The following is a 17,435-nucleotide window of genomic DNA, read 5'->3' as shown; positions in this document are numbered from 1 at the left end:
ACTATATATTCCATGTGGCTTTATATGTCCTAACATACTGGGAATAAAATGACACCTGAGGATTGAGCTAGCATTCAGGGAGACCTGGACAGGCAGAAGAAATGGGCTGACAGCAACCTCAGGAAGTTTAATAAGGAGAACTGCAAAGTCCTGTACCTGGAGAGGAACAGCCCCAGGTACCAGTATGTGCTGGAGGTGACCCAGCTGGAAAGCATCTCTGCAGAAAAGGACATCAAGTTGAGCATGAGGCAGGAATGTACCTTTTCCACTAAGGCAGCAGTATCCTGGGCTGCATTAGCCATTACATTCCCAGCAGGTTGAGAGAGGTGATCCTTTTCTCTGTTCAGCACTGGTGAGGCCACACCTGGAGTACTGTGTTCAGTCCTGGTCTCTCAGTACAAGAGAGTCATGGACGTATAAGAGAGAGTCTAACAAAGGTCCACAAAGATGCTTCTAAGAATAACCTTTTTCGTAAGAAATTCCCTGCCATCTGTTTCTTCTTCTCAGAGCTACTACATGATGTTAAATCCTTGTGTACATTGCGACAAAAGTTTTTTCAAGTAATCAACAATCTAGATACGAGCCTTGTAATACTGTGGAAGACCCTCACATTTTCTCTTTGGATTCCCAATCCAAATTTCTTTTTAAGGTTAGGGAGAAGAAGAAAAAAAAAGTGAATAATGTGGTTACATTTGGCAGCTAATATTTATCTTCTAACTTCCGGCTGACATATTTCTATACACTGAGCTGAACCCCTTTTCTAACTGACTTCACTGACACAGTGCAGACCTCAGTCCTGAAAATGTCCATTTGTTTTATTTCACATGCCTAAGCAACCCTATAGACTTGAAAAGAACAACTTTGACAAGGGTTTACTCAATAGGTAATGTTAAATTTTTTCAGGAACAAGATTGTCTTGCTCGGAACAGATGGAAGAATATGAAATTTAAATACTCAAGAATGCTGTTTACATGAAAGAAGCTCTAAGAATATTTAGCAAAAAGTAAAAATAGAAAAAAGAAACTGATAATTCAAGTTGGAGGAAATATTTGAGTGCTGGAAAAAGGCACAGAAAAAAGAATAGTTCTTATTCACAGAAAAAAAATAGTCAATTAAAAAAACCTCTAAACTAAGTACTTTGGTTTTCAGTTCTCAAACTGTTTACACAAAAAGTATTTTGAGTATGGCCAACCTCCACTTGCATGTCCAAAATGTGCCTCAAATACCATCGATATTATTCATTTGATAATAAAGAGGAAAGGAAGGAAAGCAACCTTAGTGGTAATTTATTTCAAAGCCTTTAGAAGATTAATATCTGTGGATGGTAAAGTCAGGTAAGACACACACACACACACACACCCTCTTTAAAATAAAGCTGAAGATTTGCTTAATTAGACAGGATGAATCTGTGTTATCACTGAAAAAGCAGATAGAAATTAATTATAAACAAACTCATCCACAGTTTGGTCCGCATGCCTCTTTGCAGAATTTCTTGTTAAGGTAGCAGATTTTAAACCAAATTAATACCCTTTCTCTGCTCAACCTCTTGCTTTTCTTGAGGTCTTAATGGGCCTTGTCTTATGTTTCACTAAGTAGTAGGGCATTTGCAAGGTGTTCACTTTCAGAGTACGGATAATCTTATTATTTGTACCCGGGACTCTGGTCTACTTCTCCAAACAGGCTATTTTGACAAAAAAAAATCTATTAATAGAAGGGAAGGCGTTTGTTTCCTTAATGTAAAACGTGTTCTTTAAAAACTATTCACATTTGAAGATTAAGTTCCACACAACTTTGGTCAAAGAGAGATGTGCAAGATCTTGAAGCTTCCCTCTCTAAATATCCCTTTTGAAAGGATCACAAAACTGCAAGTTTATGGGAGCAAGCTATTCAAAGATGGGTTGCAAACATTTTTCACAGAGGGTACTTACAACCCTAATCAGTTCCTTGCAACTTCACTTGAAGCTCCTACAATTTCTGCTTCTATTCACAAGTACCAATTAACATCCTTTCAGTCAGCAAAGTGTAAAGTGAGCAGATCTAATACCATGATAATCATTTTTAATATCTACAAAGACTTCAAGGCCTAAAGGAAAGTTCTGAAGTACATAGAAAGGCACCTTTTTTTCTTTTTTCCTTTTCTTCTTTTCTTAAAAACATTTGACCTTTGTGCTTTCACATCCCAGGCTAAATATATGAACACAGGTGAAACATTTAGTGAATCGTTATTTCAAAAAGAGTTTAAATGCTGTCACAAATTTTATAAACAATACTAGTAAAAGTGTTTTGCTTCAATTGCGTACTATGTTAAATTGAAAGAAAAATCACATTTACTTAATGAAAGTTTTACTGAACTTCTAAACAAGTAGCTATCTTCAAAAATACACTTCTCATGGTTTTATATCAGAGAGTTTATAATTAAAAGGTTAGAACAATTTGGATTTAAAAGACATTACAAAACAAAGCACTTAAAATTACTGAACAAAGTATTACAGCCAAGTATTTCAGATATTTGAAATCCCCTTTCTTGGGTCATGACTCAAAGACTATGATACCTGCAAGTAAGGTCAAAAAAGACTAACGACCCTCAAGTATATACTTTTTAAAGCAAGGCTGCAACTACAAAAATGAATAGAGTTGAGTATAACAAACATTTCAAAACAAATATATTATGAAGTGAGGTATGGTAGTGTTGAAGTGCTACAGTGGATTTCTGCATATTCAAACCTATTCCAGGTCAACTACTTTGACGTTTGAGATCAGTAGGCTACTGCCTGCTTGCTGCAATCTTGTCATATGACCTCTTCATTTAGATGTCCAATGGCCAAAGAGAAGATACATTCAATTAAGCAAAAAACTCATAACATGATCAGATATGGACAAGCATATCTGGCAATTTAGAAGGCAAACTGTAAGTAAAAATGCAAGCATACAACTTATAATAAATACTTTTTCAAGCATTTAACATTATCAATATTTTAAAAAGAATTTAAATAATAAATGCAACTATTTTATACAGAACTGTACCATTTATTATACACACAAGTATTTCAGTTCCCTTTGTTTACAAAGGCTGGTTACAGATATATGGAATGTTACAGTACCATCTTGCATAAAATTTTAGTACAGTTTGTACTTCAAAAAAAGGGTGCAAAACACCAGCCTAATAAATCTGACTGAATTGAAATATTTTTAATTACATCATTAACACATACACAACAAGCTGTACATAAGCCCACTTTTCAATCACCACTTCAAGATACTGTAGCAAGTACATTAGATTATAAATGATTCCAACTACTCAGTTAAAATTATTAAACGTTTGCACTGCTACTCACTCTGGAACCTTTGAGATATAGCTTGTATTCATGAATTACTGAGCTCTTGTTAGTACAATTAAAAGGCAGTCAGCATTGGTTGCCAAGTACTAGCCACAAGAGATTTTCTCAGAGAAACTTCACCTGGGAACAAACATTTTTGGATAGTTTTTTCCTTCAAAAATTAAAAAAAAGTTTTATGGGGTCAAGACTCTCCGTTCTGTACCTTGGATGCTGGTGGATGCATGAAGTCCTTAAAGGGAACTAGTGCCTCTTTCAGAGCAGAGCACACTTCCGAGGAGGAGCAGGTGATACATTCTACTAAAGTCGGGTACAAGGCAATAACTTGTGCCCATGTGTTAGCATCAACTGCAATGAAGAAAAGAACAGATTAGATCACTTAGTACTGTTCAAAATTCTTACAGCATTTTAGTAAATAAATAAGTTAAGGACACATTCACATGCCCAAACACAGGTACGTAGTGCTATTGATACACTAAGACTTCTCTACAGGGCCCTCAGATATGACGTAGGATTTGCAGAAGAGCCACACTTCGGAAGCAGCAGGTGGAAGCCAGATGACATATCCTCAAAATGGTGTTGCGTGCTTGTGTTTCTACATGCGATTCATTCACTGTGTTTTCTTGGATGAAGAGCATCTGACAGTTTGAAGACACTACTTCTGTTAAGTCTATAACACATATACATTTTTCTGTCAGCTTTTCTCAGCTACTGATAGAAGGCAGAATTGGACACACATGTAACTTCTGGAAACACGAGCAATGGGGCTATCTATTAGTTTCAAATCATTCCAGACTACAAGAACTATAAAAAGCAGAGGGAGAAACTCTGGACCAGGGCACAAAATATCTCTCTGGTAACATTTGTTAGCACAAGTGAAAATAAACATTGTACATGAATCTTATTTATTGTATCACTTCCTTGTTTATCTGTTTTAACTTTGATTTCAAGAGAGCACAAAATCTTGATTTCAAATATTAATAATTTTATTACAGAAATAAAATAGGAGAAGTAGGAGCAAAGAGATTCTCTAATGTGTCTGGTAGCCCTCTTCATAAGAAAGTACGCAGCAGTTTTGGCAGTCCCTGCCACACACTGATCAGGTGATCTCTCACTTTACTAAGAAGGTTATGGGGAACAGTGCAGCTGAGCTCGCCACTCTACCCCTCTAAAACAAAGCCCCACCAAAGTAATGCCTTAGCTGCCTTCAGGGTATGCTAAGAAGGCTTTATGTTCTCTGGCATAGTTCTGTCCTCAGCCTCTTGCTCCTAGGAAACAGCAGCATCATCACACCTGCCTGCTCACTGATCACATCTTTCAGAAAACCCACCTACCTATGTTTTTCTGGAGAGTCTAGCTTATTTCAGGCTTTACAAGGTTTTTTCCCTTCCTCTTAATATCAAAAGCAGGGAAAGTAGAGGGAAGTGATATATATGCAATTCCATCAGAGTTGCAGAGTACAACGCAGCTAGTTTAACAAAGTATTAAGCATTATGATGATACTAATAACATGCCTAATAATGAGCATCTGATAACACATTGAATATCTGGAACTACAGAAAAAGGGAAACAACTCCTGAGTACAGACAGAAATATTATCTACTTGTCAGAAGTTAATTTAGTATCTCCCAAGTTTTCTGGTGGAACCCTGAGCATACAGTAGGTGCAGCTTACAGGAGGAACAGGGCACGTTCACATCAATGAAGTCACAGCCTCCTGTTTCAGTCAGCCCTTTAAATACATCTGTCAAACATTCACATCGCCATTCAGCATCAATGAGCAAAGATGTTTCTCATTTGTTTCTCATTATGGGGACAGGAGGTACTACAGCAGAAAGGCAGGGGAAGCAAGACTTCACGTTTAAGTGTTTAACAGCCTGCTCATCCATTTAATTTGAACACCCCTTTTACTGGGGAGTGCACCTACGTGAACGAGATCCACAGCAACCTAAAAAAGCTATAAAGAAAAGAAAGAAGACACAGTAAAACTAACAGCTATACATACGCTTCTGCTTAAGAATTCTATTCACATTTTATGGAAGTTTTGTTTGTTTTTAAAAGACACCATGATCTATCTAACACAAGACATCAGAAAATGAAGTTCTCTATTTTGTAAACATATCTTAGAACCTTATATTGTTAGGTATACTGGAAAATGTTTTTTCTATATGCCATCTACCTATACATAGAATACCAAATCTTACAGATTACACTTTCCAATTTGTGTGAAAAGCACTACAGGAAAGAATAAATACATCTTTGTGGCAGATAAAATTTTATCTCACTTAGAACTACATTATTTAACAATAACTTACCATTTTCAGGCTGAGTTTTTTTAAGTGAGTCTATGAGAGTACTGACAGCTTTTAAAACAAATATGATTTCTGTTACTTGTTGCCTACAAAGGGAAAATGCAAACAGTCAGCTACCCATTTTTGTCTCAAGATTATAAATTTTCTGTGAAACTTACATAACATTAAAAAAAATGTAATGGAAACAGCTGCCTACCAAAAAAAAGACATTAAGAGACCAAGGTTATTATTTGTCTTTAACTTTTCCACCATTATAGCTATTGCCAGCTAGGATGGCTTTCAGTTTGATATTAGAGACAGAGACAGAATATGTGTCTCAATCTGCAAATATTCATGATTAGCCGTAAAATGGAAGGAATCAGTTTCATCAGTCACAATCAAAAACTCCAAAAGCATTTCAGCTGAGGTTAACTGAAATCTAAGGCAGTCCCTGTTTGAAAGAATTTCCTTGTTCCCAGGGCAATTTTCTGTTTCAAGAACAATTACTTGAATAATGATTCACAATATTGCTATTTAGATATTTTGTGTTATTTGCAAGAAGACTCTCTACCTCTGAGTTTAGAAACTAGCTCTGCTAGGAATAAAGGGAAATTAGATTTTGGAACTATTATGTTAGAGATATCAGAAACATTCTTTCAACAACTGATAATATTTATTACTGAATTACACTCCTATTTTCACTGGAACAGCACTGAGTGTGACCATTTTTTTTAAAGCTTTTTCTAGTCAACACAAATTTGTTATATTTTTATATTTGAAACATTGATCATATACTTCTCAAAATTTAAATTTCATACATCCCTAACACACACCCATACACACAAACACTGCTAACACACAACAGACATATTTTGAATGCAGCCTTCTTCTCAAAAGGTACTGCTAATACCCTTTATTTCCTAAGGGCATTGTACATACCGTGGAAGAGGACATTTGCCACTCAACCTCTCATCTTCTATGTAGCGATGTAATACATCCTGTGACCTTTTCAAGAGCACAGAAAGTGCCATTCTAGAGATGTAGCCTTCTTGAGGAGTTGTGACTTTGTTACTGAATGAAAACTGGAGCAGTGTTTCAAAACACACCTTAGAAAACTCCTCTCTCAACCGAATATCTATTTCTGCTTCTGTCAAAGTAAAGCATCATATTTAATTGAGCACAGTGCATGCCAGTATGCCAGACGTTGCATTTGAATCAGTTATTTATATTTTGCAAAAAAGGTTATCAGTCCTGTAGTATTAAAAAAAAATTAACAGTGATATGGACAAATATTAAGAACACATTCTACGGAAAGGTGACTGTGCAGTATTCACAACAGTTCAAAAATAAAAGAATATTCAATACATTCCCTAACGTGTCACCTACTTAGCACTCCTTTAATAACAAAGTACGTTAAATTACATAACAAAACCAAAACCAAAAAATGACAGCGGCAACCCCAGTCCTACAACACCAGTACTAATATTTGCTACTGTACAATTTAAAATTCTTTTTCTTTCCAAAGAAAATACATAGAAATGTTTTTTTGTTAATGTCTGGTTAGCTACAACATACAGTTATGCTAAGGTCATTTAATTTTTAAGTACTGGGTATCATGTCTGCCTTACAATTGCCTGAAATTACTGTCAACTATTGCAACTGGCATAAAGGAAAACAAACCATGTAGAACATTCAGAAAAAAAAACTGTAGAAACACAAATGCAATATTATACATGATACTGACCAAAAAATAAGGAAATAGTAGTAATAAAAAAAATTGCAACTTCCATGAGACAATACAGTTTAAAGTGAATATATATGTAATGGAATTTCAGGTCTTTATCAGATTAAGTACTGTCAACATTTTTGTAACTGTCTAGCAGATTTAAACATATTTTTCTGTATCTTTTGCCATTCAGCTACCATACCTGTAAACGAAGATGACTGAGAGTGTATCGAGCCTTTATTGAGCATAGTCATTATTTGACCAACAAATTCCTTAGGAATAAAATTAGCATATGGCAGTATCTCTGTACTAATAAGCTGCACCACCTAAAATGAATTAAAAACATTTATATTGGTTTTCTGAAGATTAACATTGCAATTCTGGTAGGAGACAAAAGAAACATTAAACAAAGAGACATGCCTAATGGAACTTTACAAAATCTTCCAATGCTACTTTAAGAATTTGCAAATACATCTAAAAATTGTGGAATTGTGTGTAAGAGATTAAACTTAAACTAATGAAGTTATTTTTTCCCCTTACTTCTGAGTTTCTGAAGCAGTTATCACTCAGATTTCCACTGACATTTGAAGCATATTCTTCCAATCAAATTTACAGTTTTGAAAAGCGAAGGTTTGACAATAGGAATTCAATATTCTCACTGTCACATTAACAAATATATCACATGCTTACAGCGTGACATCAGCAAAACAGAACATGTGAGCTAACTAAACAAGCTGAAGGCAACACACAAACTGAAATGTTTTCTATCCTTGGTCTTGGTGCATCCACTCAGGAACAAAACGGGTTTAGATCTCTGTAAATTGATGCATTAGATCTCAGAGTTCTGCTCACTGCAGATAGAACTGCTCTTGCTTTTTTTGCCCAGAAATCTTAACGTCCCAGATGTAGAGACGACAGGAGACCAATCGCACAGATATTGCCATGCTTCTCTGCAGTTTCCTTTCCTCTGTGCACCTAATCCCTGGTCTGACACATCTCTTTATCTGGGGTTACTCCATGGCATCAGTCCCTCTTCACTCCAAGTATCATCTCCTCTCATTTTTCTTTGGCATTATCCAACCAATCGTGATTTCCCTTACAATTACACGCACAAAACATCATTTCACCATTTATGCACAAGCTTTTTAGTACTGAGAACACATCTAGATTGCAACAATGAATGCCACCTCTCAACAAAGAGAGCATTCACTTTAGGTTCAGTCATCGGCTTCCTCTAGCTTACAATTACCTATGTAATTGCTTGGCAATAACATAATAAGTAAGAATCAGATAACGGATTAGAAGCAGAAAGACATTCTGTTTTTTCCACTTGATACTGGTTTGAACTCAAGAAGACAAGAAGTTTTTGGCATGAAGCTTCGTAACTTTCTCAAAACCCCAAAGCAATCAAATCCTGAGCCTCTGAATTTGTCTCCTTTTCAAATGGAAAAAAACATCTCAGAAAAATAAGGAATGGGTAACTTTTCCAAAAATTATTTCAAAACTAAATGTCACCTGTGAATGTCACTACCTTGTGTGTTTGACAATATTATAGATTTACTATAGTCTCCTTACCTCAACATCAATACTCTCATTCTTCTGAAATTCTTGGATTGAGAGATTATCAGGAGGTGCACTAAACATAAAGAAAATACATTATACTTCTAAATTCACAAAATGCATAAGGAGCTAAGTATGGGAAAATGCATTATATTTGAAGTTATTACATGCATCAAGTTGGTACTGTTATATAAAAATTATTAACATTTTAGAATAAAATCTTATGAATAATGATGATAAAAATGGTTCAAAGGAAAACTAGTAAAACACTAAAATGAAGAGTTAGGGCAGTTAAGGACTTGCAACACCATTTTTCACACGCATGTCAAAATAATCTTTTTTGTCTTATATTGTGCAGAAGTCACAATACTTGCTGACATACATCTGTGAAAGTATCATTTAGGCATCACAGGTTCTTTTGATTTTGCTTTTCTTTTTTCTGACTACGCAGGATTTTGTTGAGAATTTCTTAATTTTTAGCACATATTCACCAAAAAAAAATTGTATTTTCTTTTGTGTTAATGAAACACACTTCTCATTAATGGGACATTACTCTGTCACTTTTGTTAATAACTGATACTTGTTCTCATTCTTAAGGAATTCTAGGAAGAGAGAAATCCATTTTACAGACAATAATTTTGAAGAATTTCAGAACTCTCTGCAATTCTCCCATTGTATACAAAAATCTATTTACAGATAAAATGCCCAGAAGTGATTCAACCATTAATTTTACCCCGTACTTTGTAAGATCCTACCTTACCTTCTTGCAACTTTGGAAATCTTTGTATCATTCAATAGGAAATTTTATGCTAGCTATCATTCACGAAGCTTTTTCTTGTGAAGTTCTATCTCATTTAGTGAGTCATTCTTTTTACTTACTGGAGTACCCGCTAAGTAGACTCAAATTCCCTTTCTTTTGCTGAATTATGCTACTGCTTGCTGAGTTACTGGGACTAGTACCTCAGTAAGACAGAAAGAGTAAGAGATTCCAAACGGCAATCAGCTATTTCTGCTGATGTGTCTTCATCAGTCTTTTAGTTTGGACCACATGTGGGCTTTTTGAGTTAATCTTTTAGTCTGTTTACCATGTTTACAAACTTTGGTTCAATTCTGGTACAATTTCTGCTTACAAGTAATGTTTTGAAGGCAGGGAATCAACCAGCAGGTTCAGACAAAAAAAATAGTAAAAAATAAAAATCAAAGAAGGTACTTCACACAACAGACTGACAAACTCTCAAATACAATGCTTATAATCCTGTATGATGGGATCTACCTGATCAAATCTATGCAGATTCAAATTAGTTAACCAAATTATTAAAAGAAATTGTGAGTCAATGGCTACGTGCACCACAGAAACTTTCTGAGCTACAAAAACTGGGAGGCTGAAGGAGCATATCATGAAAATATCACTCTGTGGTTACCTTGCACTCTTCATTAGATATCCTACTAATCCATCGGAAACAGCACACAGGTCTAGGTATCTGTCTGTTTTGACCCAGTTATGCTGTTCTTATTTTTCTAACAGAGCGGAAATCAAAATCCTCATGCCTCTGTCCCTTTGAAATGTAAAAACTACTGCAAAACTCATGGGGTTGTATGTTTAGTATTTCTGCAGTGTCTGATCTGCATGGAAGGTAACTTTATTAGAGCTAATGCAATAATCACTGCATTAACAACATTAATAAAAGAGCTGTAAAGAGCTGTAAAGAATTAATATAATTCCATATGTTAAATCCTCTCCTTTTCCCATAATTTTAGTTTTTGTCTTTTTAAATGATATTTTAAGATCTTCAAATTGAGGAACAGCTTGGAAGTGTGACCATTTGAAAGGCACAGTTTGAAACATTTGAATTACGATGGCGTGTGGTACTTGCTTACTTACACAACTTGCTGTTGTTGTGTATGTTTGTTTCTTAGAATGGGCCTTAAATTAGATGGTGCCTTATTTGCTCTAGAGAAGTACACAGGATGGTCACTACTGAAAAGGCAGGAAAATGATAGGGCCAGTCTGCCACAGTCCCTGCCTAATTTACTGCAGCATGGGCAGATGCAAGGAAAACGGTGCTCTGGGCTGAACAAAGAACCAAGCTGTTCTGCAAGCTGAGGAACTGGTGAAGTATGGCAGCAGCAAGCAGACCAGCATCCTTTGGCTCATTTCCAAACTCCCTCCTCAAAACTCCCAGTTTTTTCTCCACCCCCATGTCTCTCCAAGAAACAGCAGACGCATGCAGGGGGTAGTTCTGAGCCAAGCATGTGCTCACTAGAAAGGCAGCTGCCAGATAAATGACCATAGACTTGTGCCAGCCTTTTCCACATAGGGGTATACATCCAGGCCTTTGATTTTCAGGAAAGGTTGGAGCCTTCTAAATCTCATTCAGATGTGGTTTGTTTGGCTAACACCTTTTTTTTCCTTCTTTTGTTCTTTTATGATGCTGACTGAGTCAAACAGATTTTTACTAGGCTGGGTTCTTCTTTTTCCTATCTTTTGGGTACTTAGCATGAGACACCTGGATCTGAATCTGCACAACCACAGCTAATTTTCATTTTGGCAATTGTGACAGTAGGTTCTTGTTTGAAAATAAAGATACTTCCCTGCCTCAAAAGGATTATATTGTATTTTTTTATTGGTTTGTGCGTTAGGCTATCAGCAAATTCGGTGTTACATGTCAAAAGCAAAGAATAAAATCTTAAGTAGCTGTTCATTCTATACATTCTCTAACATAAAAAAAGATAACTATGCAAGCCCTTTAAGTAGACATATGAACAATTACGATGCATACGTATGCAGGTCATGTTGAATTACATGGAAGGTTTTCATTCTGACACTTCCCTGTTTATGAATGACTGACTTTCTGAGCTGAGGTTTACTTTAAAGAGGTTTTATGACCTTTCTGCTCAGTCATCTATATCTGACCTACCATATATGTCACAGATGATGCTATACTCTTGTTCATGTAGCAAATGACTCCCAGGTAAATAGATTTCTGTAAGATGCCTGTACGAAACATCTAGGGGCAAAAGCTTTGTTTGTTTGATGCAGTACAGCCTAACTGAATGGGAAGGGTCACAAGCCAGTGCAGATAAGAGGCAGTGTAATGCACACTGTAGCTCTGTGCAGGATTTTCCAGGTAAAGAGCTCCCAGCTGCTGCCCAGTGTCTAGGGAGGTCTTTAAAACCTAACAACAAAGAGCTAACAGCCACAGAGAGTCCTGCTGTGCGCAGCGGCACTCTGCTCTGAAGCATCTTTTTGGAAAGTATTGATTTAATTCCCTCATGTAAGCACAGACTTCTGCTCTAGTAAATTATATATATGCACGTTTGTTGAATTTTATTTTATATAATGGCTTGACATGCTTCTGTGAAAGCCTCTGGGAAAGAAGTATGATATTAAATAATAAACAGACCAGCCTCTTACTAGAAGACAATTTTGTATAAATTGAGTTATGTGAAATGTATTTTTAGATGTCATTTTGATTTATAATAAAAATCAAGATTATCAAGCCTTCTCAGCTGTAGCTTGCTTAAAGAAACAAGAATAACATCAACAACAAAACCCAAAACAAAAACAAAAAAAGCTGAAGCTTTTTGTTTGGAAGCTGTTAATTCTCTGTGGCAATAACTTTTTCCTTTTCCATTTACCTGGACGCTTTTGGCTATATTTGAAATTTCTTGTTGTACAAAGCTCCAAAGGCCATTTCTGCTGTCTTTGTACATTTCAAGCATCAGTGTGTATCTCATGTCATTCAGCTCCACAGCTAGTTTGAAAACCTATTCCTGCTTGAAAGAGCATGCAGGGGATGCTCACTATTTTAAACACAGAGGTTCAGAGATTTTTTTTTTTAAGGGTTATTACCACAGTGACTCTTGCCAACACCAACTCAATTTCACTGGTAGAAGCAATATTAGGAGATCCACAGATGTAATTTCTAGGACCACAGTGATTAGAAAAAATATGAGTTAGATCAGAAAAATGCTTAAAATGTTTGTTAGAAATTTAGAACACCAGTGAAACTGAAATAACTTTTTATCTCTCTACTCTAGGAAAATTTCTGGTTCCTCAGCCCAGTAGAGACTTGGATGATGTGCATACAAAAATGAACAAAGGTAGAAAGAAAAATCAGCCAAATCAGTTACAAAGTATTACTAATAGAACTCCCTATTTGTTCTCACTTAGAGGGCAGTGAGGCACTGGCATAGTCTTCCCAGAGAAGCTGTGGGTGCCCCATCCCTAGAAGTGCTCAAGGCCAGGTTGGATGGGGCCCTGGGCAGCCTGAGCTGGTGGGTGGCAGCCCTGTCCATGGTAGGGGGCTGGAAGTAGATGAGCTTTAAGGTTCCTTCCAACTCAAGCCATTCTATGATTCTATGACTATGGTAAAGGATTTTCAAGGTTTACAGAGATGCAGACATATCATATTTAGAACCATCTCAGAAGTGGTAAGTGAGCCCTGAAGAACAAGGGTTTGAAGGGCATGTTCAGAAGGAAAATATTTACACAGTTATGAGTGAAGCCTGGGAAAACAAACAAACAAACATAAAATATCCACTGATAAAAACCCTGGAAGGAGTAATGATAGTGGCCTTGAACAGCAGAAGACCAGATAACAAGAAAATTATCCTGCTGTTATCCACGTGGTTCCATGAACCACCAGCCTATTATTAATATTTTAAATTCTTTTGAACTTTAAAGCTTCTAAGTGAGAGAGCCAAAAAGTTTCATGCAATATCTGAGAAAATCTTTAATTCTGATTAAAATGCTGGTCCTTTATATCCCTTTATATATGTATCTTGTATATAAAATCGCAGAATACACCCTGGTCTCTTAAGAGAGAAAGCCAGAGTTAAGAAAAGACAGAGAAATTTTGGGGCATCGTAAATATTCACAGAAGCAATGCCTCCTTTACCTCCAGAGAATATTCTCCCATGCATGACAGCTGGCAAAAGATATTAATTAACTCCAACATGATTGTTTTTAGCAAGCAACATGTTAAGATGGAATTTCTGTGGTTAGAACAACTTTCAAGAAAAGTATAAATCACTTGTTAAGAAAAAGAGATTACACATTTGGCCAGTGTCATGCAGATGATAAAAGATAATCTTGATCTATGCTGAAGATCTCTTATAGTTTTACTTCCCTGGACTTACAAATGGTTAATGGCCAAAGCTGAACCATGGCCAATCTGGGTCAGTTAAAAACATGCAAAATGGATGTATTTCATCTTTTCCACAGATATTTTAGGAATAATTAATTTACAGCAAATAGTAGTATGAATTCCTGAAGAAACTTCTAAGTGAATATACATTCTCCCACAAAAACCAGAAAAATCTTCATTTTAATTTTCTAAACCCTACAATGGTATTGATTATAGGGTACTAGCTGACTTGGACTCCTGGAATGGAAGCTGGAATACTAACTGTAGCCAAAAACAAAACCAAAGAAGATACTGCAAAGATTATTTTAAATTAAAGAAACAGTGAAGCAACAAAACAAACATTTGGGGTCACTTAGATGTTTTTTCTGTGCACTTGATGATCTTTTTTGATTTCCTGGTCTTTCTATCTAGTATTATTTCTTTCAAGTAAAATCTAAGATGAAAGAAAGGATTTTCATACAATTGCATTATAATCCTACTGGTGGAATTCCAAAGCCACTCATTTAAAACATTTTTACTAACAGATATTCCTCTAAAATTAAGTTTCATTGGTATCTCATTTTTGTCTGTTTTGGGTAAGCTGCAATTTATTCATCACTAGTAAATACAGCTGTGTTTGGTTGCTGATTCCTGTGTGTTTGCAAAGTATGCACACACAAATATACACAGAATATTAGTATTAGATACAGAAGAACCCTGCTGTTTTCTATTAAAAAGTAAGATTAATTTATAACTGAAATCAACATTAATTTATTCAGGGAATTAATTTTTTCATATTCCACATTGTCCTTTAATCTGTGACACAATTAGATATACCCAACTACTGCTGAAAGCTATTCATCCACAGATGCTCACAGGGGGTGAAAATTCTTTACCCCTTCTGTGCAGTCTTCTACAATACCTAACCTTACCTACAGTAAAAGGTGTCCTTCATGTTTAACCTTTGATAATCTTTGCTGTACTGAAATGCATTTTTACCCACTGTAAAGTGAATAAAATAATTATTTGACCATATTCTGTCAACTTCCCAATAATGCATTCTTCTGGTTCAGCAAGCTTATATGTCAGATTGTCTAATCTCTAATCATTATCATTTTCTTTTTCTGATTTTTCTCAACATGCCCTCAACCACAGTGTTCCACTCTTGAGAGATTAAGCATATGTATCTGTCAGTCTGTCTGCTAATCTTTTCACAAAGTATTATAAATATAGCTAATTGTTTTCATCTTAACTGGAAAAAAAAATAATGCTGCAGTTCTGATCAAACTGAATATATATCAGTAACTCTTTATCAAATCCCAATCCTAAGGAGTCTGTTTAGAATTTCTTGACCTAATCAGAAAGGCTATGCCTTGCATTCAGAGCTCAGCTGAGCTTTTCCTTGCTTTGACACTTCCCTTCTTCAATGAACTTTTGTCTACTGCTCACTGAAAGTACACTTTTTAAAAGTAGATAAATTGGTTACCTCTTTTCCTTCATTCATTAGAGTCATCTTCAGGTATCAAGTAGCTAAGAATAAGGCTGTTTTTATTGAACTCTACTGGTACATCGTTTGACTACATTAGTGAATAAATTGCTTACAAATATTTCTTAGTTAAAAAAAAAAAAAGGAAATTGTGTTTACCTTTTAGTGAATAAAAAGTCTTCAAATGTATTGGCTAACTCCGGCCACATGCTGTCAAATTTTCCAGAAGATGCATGCTGCCTTGCTACTGGTAGTCCAATAGAAAGTACTTTGAGAAGAGAGGAAACAGCTAGCTTCCATGTGCTTTCAGAAGGACAGGAATATTTCAGACTAAGTGGTATTCTCAGTGTCTGCAAAATGGAATATCAAATGAAATTTATAGTTGTTCAGAGAAATTGAAGAATAAGATTTCTGCAGATCTCAGCAAGCATTTGAATAGATGATAGTACACATCTCTACATTTTCTGCTGGCATTTGAGATGGTCTTTTTAAAATATAATTATAAAGACTATTTACCCTATACCAACCGGCTAAAGCATGGGTCTGTTAACAAGTACAAGGTTAGAAGCCAGATCTGATCCATTACCAATTACACTAGGAATCTACCCACTAATTCTCTTTCTCTATATTACCATCCACCATTTCTGTGAATCCTGATAAACAGGCTTACCTAACATCTAACAGGTTGTGGGCTGTTTTGCCATAAGTATATTCTGGAGTTCAGTTCTGTATCTAGAAAGTTCTCCCAAGTGGTTCCAAAGTTTAAAAAGAAAGAAGAGAAGCCATAACCTTTTCCCAAAATGCAGAAGTTGAACTATGCACGTGATCACTGCAAGATATCTGGTTATTGCTGACTGTTAAACCACAGAAAGTTTAAAAGCAAAAAGAACTGAAATTCTGAAGAAAAGGGCTGCTATACAACTCCAGTGTATAGCAGATTAAAACAGCAAATTTTGGATAGAAAGTTAGCTTCAGTAGCTATAAAGGACACTCATTAACATGTTTAAACTAAGTTTATGTACCACTTGCCGTTCATTTACTCCTTTTAGCATTGTCATTCAACTGACAGTGAACTAACTAGGAGCTGATACCAAGACATCTTGGATATCTAATTCTTTCATTTATATTTCAAATACGTATTAACTAAATTTGGCTGTTATGTATATGCCCCTAATACCTTCAGTAAAGTTTCTGATTTAAGGAAAGCAAAGGGAGAGCTCACTCTCAAGAGAGATAAAATTATAAAAAATTTTGGCAATGAGTTAGTAATCAGAGCTAGGATCCAACCCTAGAGAGAAACAGAATATTTTCTTCTGATGCTTTTGCTCATAGAAAACAAATCTAATTCTAATATAAACATGAGCTTCAGACAAGTGAAAAACCGTTCCAGAAGTGTTTTCATTTACTGTAGTAGAGCGCATTATTAACAACTGTGAACTTTTGAAAAAAGCATTTTGTATCAGTTTCACCTATCCATTTGAAACAGAAGAGGAAAACAGCTGTATCAGTTTTGAAATCTATACATTTAGTTCATAACAAATTCCAAATAATACCATGCAACTATTTTAAATACATTTGTGTTTCTGAATTTCTAAGAAGGAATAACCTGCCGACAAACAAGTGATGACAAACAAGTTTAGGTCCAATATATTATTCACAAGACATTTACTACTACTTCCACTATTTGCCAAACTTGTTTGCTAAAAACAAGGTCAAAAAATTATGGGTTTGGCACTTTCACCTTGAAGGCACATCTGTGCACCCATAACATTTTATAGCTACAGCAATGACACATAAAGCCATTAAAAATAGCCCCAAATAATAACTAGAGCACACCTCCACAAAAACTGTATGCCAGTTTTGTCTTCAGCCTTCTGCTGTATTTACTAAGAGGCCTGCTTTTCAGACT

General features: G+C 35.6%; 1 protein-coding gene across 2 annotated transcripts in view; it reads right to left on the bottom strand.

The window, feature by feature from the left end:
* MON2 (MON2 homolog, regulator of endosome-to-Golgi trafficking) overlaps positions 1-17,435 on the bottom strand; it is a 102,041-nt gene that overhangs the window by 28,700 nt on the left and 55,906 nt on the right. The window contains exons 29-35 of one of the 2 annotated variants that reach the window (XM_021385051.1): positions 15,686-15,876; positions 8,927-8,987; positions 7,554-7,677; positions 6,565-6,772; positions 5,650-5,732; positions 3,541-3,683; positions 2,327-3,458 (exon numbers count right to left, since the gene is read on the bottom strand). In XM_021385051.1, the coding sequence (XP_021240726.1) occupies positions 3,444-3,458; positions 3,541-3,683; positions 5,650-5,732; positions 6,565-6,772; positions 7,554-7,677; positions 8,927-8,987; positions 15,686-15,876 (825 nt within the window). In that variant the 3' untranslated portion in view covers positions 2,327-3,443. Of the gene's footprint in view, positions 1-2,326; positions 3,459-3,540; positions 3,684-5,649; positions 5,733-6,564; positions 6,773-7,553; positions 7,678-8,926; positions 8,988-15,685; positions 15,877-17,435 lie in introns of those variants that run through there. The other variant, XM_021385050.1, reaches the window with a different exon arrangement.

The sequence above is a fragment of the Numida meleagris genome, chromosome 1 (assembly GCF_002078875.1).
Source record: "Numida meleagris isolate 19003 breed g44 Domestic line chromosome 1, NumMel1.0, whole genome shotgun sequence".
In the NCBI taxonomy this organism is placed as follows: Eukaryota; Metazoa; Chordata; class Aves; order Galliformes; family Numididae; genus Numida; species Numida meleagris.
The sequence above is the reverse complement of the archived record's forward strand: the minus strand, read 5'-3'. Positions and strand labels throughout refer to the sequence as shown.